The following is an 8,961-nucleotide window of genomic DNA, read 5'->3' as shown; positions in this document are numbered from 1 at the left end:
TAAAAAAATTATATCCATAGTTATAAAATTAACTCAAAATTAACTTTTTTAAAAATAATTGAATCTTGATTTTAATTATTAATTTATTTTTTTCTTTTTTCTTTAAATTCAAAAAATAAGATTTGGATCTTCTAAATTTTGGATTTCACTTTAGAGGATAAAGTGTGATCTTCCACTATTTATTTCATAGGTGGGAGTAAGAGAAAATATGAGAGAAAAATCATTAAAAGATCATTATAAAATTAACTCAAAATTAACTTTTTTAAAAATAATTGAATCTTGATTTTAATTATTAATTATAACATTATTTTTTTCTTTAAATTCAAAAAATAAGATTTGGATCTTCTAAATTTTGGATTTCACTTTAGAGGATAAAGTGTGATCTTCCACTATTTATTTCATAGGTGGGAGTAAGAGAAAATATGAGAGAAAAATCATTCAATAATAAAAGATCATACTTTACCCTCTCAAGTGAAAATCCAAAATTTAAAAGATCAAATTCCTAATAGATTATTTTAATTGATTAATTAATACATTTACATGTTCTTTGACATTGTATGTAGGTATTTGCAATCATATTAAGGCCAAAACCAGAATCAAAATTACGCAAGTATTGGAATTGGTACCATCATTATGTTGGGAGAATTTTGATTATATTCGCCATTGCAAACGCAATTTATGGACTCTCTTTAGCAAAGGAAGGTTCTAAATGGTTTCTTGCTTATGGAGTTTCTATTTCCATCTTAGTTATCATCAACATAATTTTGGAGGTTAGAATGTGGATAATTGCGAGAAGAAAAACTCAGTCCACAAATAATTCATCACATCCTCAATCCTTGGAATTTGCTTACCAAACTTAATTAGTTTGATTCCACAATAATCACTTGTAACTTCTTTTTATAATAATCTCTTGTATTTTTTAATAATTAATATAATTAATTCTTCAAAGAAAAAATAAAATAAAATTCAATTATGTTATATATATGATATAGTATTTTGATTAAAATGACAATTAAATTGAGCCCAATTAGAGGATTATGATCCTACATAGTATAATCACCAAAAACAGCTTGTGTGACAATACATAAAGGCAGCATAGCATTCACTCAAAATTTAATAACCTTTATGGCTTTATCCTACAAAAATTTACACAAAAACAAATTTATACCAACCTGAATACCCGATAATAAGTAAAAAAGAACCTTGAATAAGGTTTAAAACTTCATGCATTATTATACTAAACAACTACTGTAACAGTTTATTCAAACTTACACAGGACTACAGGAGTGCCCGCCGTATCACTACAACAAAAACGTCATTTAGCAGCGGTTTCTGGAGCCGTTTAGCGGCGATTTTGAACCGCCACAAAACATTTTGCGGCGGTTTTATTCAATCTCTGAAATAACCGCCGCTAAATAGAAAATAAACGAAAGTAGCACTTATTTTGCGGCGGTTCTAAACCGCCGCCAAATTTCAGTATTTTCGTTCATAGTTATTGGAATTGGACCGGACCGTCTGGTGGTCCAATTAAACCCGCGCTTCCATCAATGGACCCACAACGCGTCTAGTGGTCCAATTAAACCCACGCTTCCATCAATGGACCCACAACGTGTGGATCAACTATGTAAAGCCTTCCACAAATGAATAAGGCAGGGCTCGAACCTTGAACCTGGAAGAAGGAAAAGCTTTAACAATGTCATGCTGCCACCAAGCCAAATGACTCTTCGATATATAGTGCTAATAATTATGTATATCATACGAACACATTTGATTGCAACACAATTTTTTGTTGTATACTTTATATCTAATCATAGTTATTATAGGCACCTTATATATTGGGCAAAATGCACAATTAAACTAAATGGATGACCAAATTACACAATTCTACCAAATTGAAAAATATTACCAGGATATCCCAAAAGCACATTCTTATGTAATTCGAATCAGTCCCATTCGAATGAGACAAACCAACACTAATTCGAATTAGTAGTGATGCTTGTAATTCAAATTTGTCCAATTCGAATTATGCTTGCATGTAATTTTAGGAGAGTTCAAATTAGGGTGATTCAAATTATGCATGTTAGGTCGTCCCTAGTAATTCAAATCAGTCTATTTCGAATTAATTTTGGACCATAGTAGATCGAATTAATTTACATCTATTTATATATGATCCAAGCGTATATAAAGAGTACATTTAATTATATCCATAATAAATTCAATAAAGAGTACATTCAATAATAAATAAAAAATAATAATTATAAATATTTTTTATAAATTATTAAAAATCTAACATTTTCTAAAAATATTTATTAAGATTTAGATATAATTATTATTATTATTTTTATTTATTATTGAATGTACTATTTATTATATTTATTATGAGTATTATTAAATGTACTTTTCATTGTACTCTTTATATACTTTTGGACCATATATAAATTGATGTAACAATGATTTAAACATATGTAGCTTAAGATAGTAGTGTTTACTTAACTAGATTGTACCCAGATGGTTATTACTAAAGAAAACATTACAATATGTGGTAATACACATTTTGCGGCGGTTTAAACAAAACCGCCGCAAAATGTAAAACAATAACTCACCAGGGGTACATATAGCGGCGGTTTTCGAAAAGACGCCGCGAAATGCAAACCTGATTGAAATATAGCGGCGGTTCAAGAAAAACCGCCGCTAAATGTCGGCCTGATTGCAGCCCCAACCCTAACCGCCGCTATATGCGCCGCAGGTTGTCGTTTCGCGACGGTTTCACACAACCGCCGCAAAATAACCGTCGCTATCTTAAGGAATTGTTGTAGTGAATAGTATTTTATGTATGAATAATGTTAAATAAAATTAATAATTCCTAAAAAATGTCGTCAATTTATGAAAGCAAAAAGCTTATTAGTGCATTCAACAATTTTAGGTGTGGAAATTTATGAATAAATCTATATCTTTATTAGCTTCAATTATTGAACTAAAAGATTATTGGCATATATATATATTGTTTGTTTGATTTCTTGCCTCTAGAAATGTCGTTTAGTATTTATGAAAGTATGGGTCAAAATTAAATGGAACTATAACAATGCTAGCTATTTCAAAAGTAGAAGAAATCACGTACAATCACAGAAGAGAATAAATCTATTAATCTAATAAAGTTGCCAATCAATTTGGTCGGAGCTAATAGATAATGTATATACAAATTGAACCAAGGACAAAAAGAAAACACATTAGCATATCGTTTTCTGGGGATCATAGCTGCATTAATTACCATAGATATGAAGGGATATACCCAAAAATAAAATATATATAAAACATTGAGTATATGATGTGCTGGTTGTAATATTCGATTATTGTACTATCTTTAATATATCAAATAATTGGTGACATTTAAAAAAATAATAATACTAGAAAAATAAAAAAATAATTAGTCTAAACCATTTAAATTTATTTTATTTAATATTTATTTGGTTTAATTACTCTGTTGGTCCCTATAATTTCATGAAATTTTCAATTAGGTCTCTATACTTTTTTTTTTTCTTTTAATTGAGTCCCTACACCAATTTTTTTTCAATTAGGCCCCTCTTGATAGTAATTGGCTTAATTGTATAGAGACCTAACTAAAAAAAATTGGTGCAGAAACTTAAATAAAAAGAAAAAAAAAGTGTAGGGACTCAATTGAAAAAATTTTTTGGTGCAGGGACCCAATTAAAAGGAAAAAAAATATAGAGACCTAATTAAAACTTTTGCAAAACTATAGGAACCAACAGAATAATTAAACCTATTTATTTATTACAAAAATATATTAAATAAAAATGATAAATTTTGACTAATATTTTTTAGATACCAAAAACAAATTCTAAAAATCTAATTTAGCACAAAATAAAAATAAACTTGGGTCAAGTGAATATATGTTATTATATATATGAAATGATAAAAATAAAGATTTATTGAAGTACAATAATAACTTTTATTGAAGAAACTAAAAACATTCATTATTAAATTACAATAATAACCTTTATATTTAGTTTTAGGAGGAACCTAGTAAAGAATCTGCATGCTCTTGAATCAACTTCCATGCCATGATCACATGATGTTCCTCAGTTAAGGTAGCACCAATTGCAAATCTAATCATAAAAGCACCTTCAACTTCACCATGAGTCATGTACACTTTCCCAGAATTGTTGATTGATTCCAACAATTTTCTATTCAATTCATTAACTAAATAATCATCATTCACTAATTTCCCATAGTCATCATGTCCATTATGGTAATTATCATCACAATTATTTTTATTATTATTATTATTATCATGATAATAATAATAATTGGATCTAGCAATTGTTGATGGTGAAACCCTAAAGCAAACCAATGAGAATTTCCTAGGCACAACAATCTCAAACCTTTTATCCAATTTCACTAACCCTTCAAAAGTCATTGCCATGTTCACATGACTCCTCAAGAAATTCCTTAGGTTTTCAACACCATAGCTTCTAAGAACAAGCCATAGTTTGAGTGCATTGAATTTCCTACTCAAAGTTATTTGCCAATCTTTGTAGTCAATCACTTGCTTTGACTCAGAAGCCTTGTTCCTCAAGAATTCAGGGTTAGTTGAGAGGGATTTTGTAAGGGCATTATGGTCTTTTACCCAAAGGCAACAACATGCTAAATTGGTCAAGAACCATTTATGGGCATTGAAGCTAAAAGAATTAGCACCTTCAATACCATCAATGCAAGACCTAAATTCAGGACAAATGCAAGCAGATCCAGCATAGGCAGCATCAACATGGACCCAAATTTCATATTCTTTTGCCACATCACATAATTCCATTAATGGATCAATAGATGTTGTGGCGGTTGTTCCTACGGTGGCACATAAATAAATAGGTATTAACCCATTTTTCACATCAGAATGAATGGTTGAAAGGAGTGAGTCAGCTTTCAAAGCAAATGAATTTGATCTCTTAGTCTTGATGGCCCTAACATTTTGAATACCTGCATTTTTTAGAGTTTTTAAAAAATTTATCAAACCAATCATCAAGAGTAATATATATGTATTACACATTTATAGCTACTATATGTTTAAGAGATACATAACTAACATAAGTATAAACATTAATATTATATTGAATCAAGAAAACATAGTATATCAATATACTATTAACATTTAATATTTATGTATTACACATTTATAGCTATATTTTCTTGATTATTTTTTACTTTTAGACATTATTCTAGCTTATCTAGATTTCATACTTATAATAGTTATTTTAAAAAATACTAATCTTTCATTTACTTTAATAACTTTATAAAAGTAAAAGAAAAACAAAGAGAAAAAAAATCAAATTAAATCAATATTTTGATTTTAATTGATCAAATTTGGTTCCATTGTTTTAACATAATCAAAATAAAATTTATAATTTATATTAGGTTTAACTACTTTTTTGATCCTATAATTTTATTAAATTTACAATTAAATTTCTGTAATTTTTTTTTTCGATTGAGCCCTACATACACTGTTTTTAATTTTATAATTAGGTCATTTTCATGTTAAAAATATTAAAATTAATAGTTTCTCTAAATAAAAATACATGCAGTCAAAGATTTAATTAAGCTTTTAATTATAAATACCTTCAATTTGTGAAGAAATATTCAGTTAACTCTAATTGCAAAATTAAAAATAATATAAAAATTTAATTAAAATATATATAACAACCTAATTAAAATTTTGGTAAATTATAAAAACTAACAAAATAATAAAACTTTCATATTAAACCAAATCGAACTGTAAACACCCTTACCAGCAATTTGTGCTGCCTTTCCAAATGAACTATGTGTTTGATCAGAACCATAAACAACAAGCTTCCCTATGTTGTTCCTCCCAATTTGGCTAAGCTTCTTGTCCCTTGCAGCCACAAGTGTACACAACACAGCTTCACAAGTGGTCCCTAACAAAACCCCACCACCATTATTATTACTACTTTTGTAAAGGAATTGTTGTGGAAGCTTTAGAACTTCACCAAGCCAATCCATAACAATGGTTTCAAGCTCAGTAGCTGCTGGTGATGAAATCCAATTGAATCCAACCACATTGAGTCCGGAACTCAGCATCTCGCCCATGAATCCAGCTACGCTTCCGCTACTCGGAAAATAGGCATAGTAATTAGGGCTCATCCAGTGTGTGATTCCTGGTATGATGTGTTCTTGAACGTCTTCAAGAATCGATTCGATTGGCTCGGGGACTAATGGGGCTGAATCTGGCAAGTGTTTTCGAAGGTAGTCCGGTTCGACTTGGCTTCGAACCGGAAAGTTTGAAACTTTGGTGTAGTAGTCAGCAAGAAAATCAATGATCATGTGACCTTGTTTCCTGAATTCTTCAGGATCAACAGGGTTCATGACCCTTTTTCTTTGTGGTGGTGATGATGAATCACTTTGATTATTGTTATTATTATTCAATGTGTTCATCTCCATATATGATGGTTCGGATGCAAGTAATTTGATGTAAGCTAGGGTTAGTTCTATATTATATGCTTAGTCATGTATATGAATAATTATATGCATTGCTCACAAGGTGTATATATAACCGAGTAATACTACTTAATTAGCAAATATTATTATTTTTTGTCATCACTGAAGGTGGTCTCTGACTTGGTTTACGTTTAGGAGCTGCCGTCCGAGTTGCGTATGTGAAAGAATGGGGGGTGGTACCTGCAAAGACATTCTGATGCCTAAGTTAGCAAGGGAGTAAGCAGGTTTAGAGTATTGGAACTTGGTTTTACCTGAGTGTGTTAGTATATTTATAGTGGTGATCTAATAACCACCGTTGGAGTAGTTCCACTTCTGAAGGTGGATAACTATCCCTTTATCTTAGGGTTGTTAAGATATTGCTTCTGGAAGTGGATGTAAGATTTTAGGAGACAGTTACTTATTCGAATAATTGTTATCTGCCAGCTTATGTCGAGTCCGACCTCTTTGGAGGGGGGCTTATATCGTATCCGACCTCCTCGAGGAGGTCGTGTAGATGGTGAAGGCCATCCTCTGGATTGGACCTTTTTGATTTATTTGGGCCTGGATCAAAGTGTTGGACCAGGGTATGAACACTTATATTTATCAAAATTTAACAACATAAATTAATATAGTTTATATTTATATTTTTTAAAATTTGTACATATAAATTAATAAAATTTATTTATTAAAGATAATTTAGTATTGGTGAATTCTACCCTATTCTCTTTAAAATAAAAGGTAAATTACCTCTTACAACATATACAGTGATTAGACTTAGCTAAAGCTCATGCTTTACCAACAATTACAAAAACATTATTGAAAGTTAAAGCAAAACGTGGTGCATCAGTTGATGATGATTACAACCGTGAAGACAAACTAAAATTTAAGTCACTTCGGTCACTTGTTTTCATACTAATGGATCGCGATAGAATGTAAATAAGGGAACATCAACGCAACGCTGTCATGGTAGTTACTACTCTCGTTGTGACCGCAATTTATCAAACGGTTCTGAGTCCCCCAGATGGACTCACTCAAGCGGTAGCGACAATGGTCCAAATAGTAATAATCTTGTAAACGCTACTTCATCCCTCAATTCTACTGCAGTAGGAAAATCTGTCTTGTCAGGCAATGTTTTTGGTACTATGTGTAAAGATTTTAAAAAATATAATGATATTGTCATCAAATTTTAAGAGAAACATAATATCAATTGAAAAGAAAAGAAAAGATAAAGTAAATCTTAAAACTCTGATGGAAAGATAATTTATAATAATCACTATATATATCACGAGGAGTAATTTATCCTTTATTTTAAAGAGGGTATGGTAGACTTCACCTTTAGTATTTGTACTGATTAAATGATGATAAAAAATATTAAAAATTGTTGTTCTTAAAATTTTTTTTTCTATACTAAATTATTATTATTTTAGTCTGAATTTAAATAATTTAATTAGATTTAATAATGGCATCGTATAAAAAATAGAGTTTTTTTTAAAAAAAATTAATTATTATTAAGTTAAGTAGAGAAAAATTAACAAAAAATCATATATATTTCGAAGTTCACGATCAACAGTTAGATTGATGGTTGCACAGGGGCACGAACTCTAATGCCTTCCTCTTCTCGGCGACTATTTGGTAAATTTGGAGGGATCGTAACAATGATGTTTTTAATCCAGCTAATCCATGGAAAATGGGTAAGGTTATAACTCTTATTCATGCTTCCCAATATGAACTTCATAAGTTCTTATTTATGCATTATGTGTCTACTCCTTATTTGCTACTTTCTTGGTTTCTTTCTACCTAATTTTTAGTCAAAGTAAACTGTGATGCTAGTAAATTTGGCGAATCTGCTGGTTTTGGGTGTGTATTGCGTGACTATAATGGCTCTTGACTACGTGGTTGTGCTGGTTCTTTACCACTTGCTATTATTCTTCGAAGCAAACTTTTTACAATTTGGAGAGTGCTAATTCTAGCATGAAAAGTTGGGTTTAAAGAGTTCACTTGCGAGATAGATTGTTTGGATGTTTTATTCTTGTTAATGATAGAAACAATCAAGTGCAAAGTTCTGATAATGATTTAGTGACTAAAATTAAAGAGGTTTTAAGCTGCAATTGAAGAGTAGAAGTCAATCTAATTCAAAGAGATGTCAACTAAATTGCTGATGCTTTGGCTAAATATGCAACATCTAATTGCATACAACAGTTGAAATGGAATAAGTTTTAAAAAGATTTAATAGTATTGTTGCAACGGAACTACGTCCATAGTGTTTAGTGTGTTTTCTTTTTTTTTTCTTCTTATTCTTTGACACAAAAAAAAAGAGTAGAGTATTGGTTAATTTCTAAGTTTTTGTATGACCTCATCAACTACTTTTTAATAAAGTAGGTGAAGTTTTACTCTAAATTATTTTTTTCATGACGATCTTTCATATAGATATATTATTATAGTTAATGATACACATAA

At 30.0% G+C, this 8,961-nt stretch overlaps 2 protein-coding genes across 2 annotated transcripts in view; one reads left to right on the top strand and one right to left on the bottom strand.

The window, feature by feature from the left end:
• Positions 1–869, top strand: part of LOC107626592 (cytochrome b561 and DOMON domain-containing protein At3g07570-like) — a 4,549-nt gene extending 3,680 nt beyond the window's left edge. The window contains exon 3 of the mRNA XM_021114334.1: positions 564–869. Coding sequence (XP_020969993.1) covers positions 564–860 — 297 coding nt within the window. The 3' untranslated portion in view covers positions 861–869. The remainder of the gene's footprint in view (positions 1–563) is intronic.
• Positions 3,892–6,554, bottom strand: LOC107628116 (tyrosine decarboxylase 1-like). Its single transcript, XM_016330923.2, has 2 exons — positions 5,799–6,554; positions 3,892–4,992 (listed from the first exon to the last, which is right to left on the bottom strand). Exons 1-2 carry the CDS (start codon positions 6,466–6,468, stop codon positions 4,028–4,030), a joined length of 1,635 nt encoding a protein of 544 aa, XP_016186409.1. The 5' UTR covers positions 6,469–6,554; the 3' UTR covers positions 3,892–4,027.

This window comes from Arachis ipaensis, chromosome B02 (assembly GCF_000816755.2).
Source record: "Arachis ipaensis cultivar K30076 chromosome B02, Araip1.1, whole genome shotgun sequence".
Lineage (NCBI taxonomy): Eukaryota > Viridiplantae > Streptophyta > Magnoliopsida > Fabales > Fabaceae > Arachis > Arachis ipaensis.
Note: the sequence above shows the minus strand (reverse complement) of the source record. Positions and strands in the feature narration are given on the sequence as shown.

What these genes read in the sequence shown, in the direction of transcription:
- LOC107628116 (XM_016330923.2), bottom strand. Translation starts at nt 6,468, where the DNA reads ATGGAGATGAACACATTGAATAATAATAACAATAATCAAAGTGATTCA. An exon ending in AAAGGCAGCACAAATTGCTG is followed by an intron (nt 4,993 to 5,798) that starts GTAAGGGTGTTT and finishes TAAAAAATGCAG; the next exon opens with GTATTCAAAATGTTAGGGCC.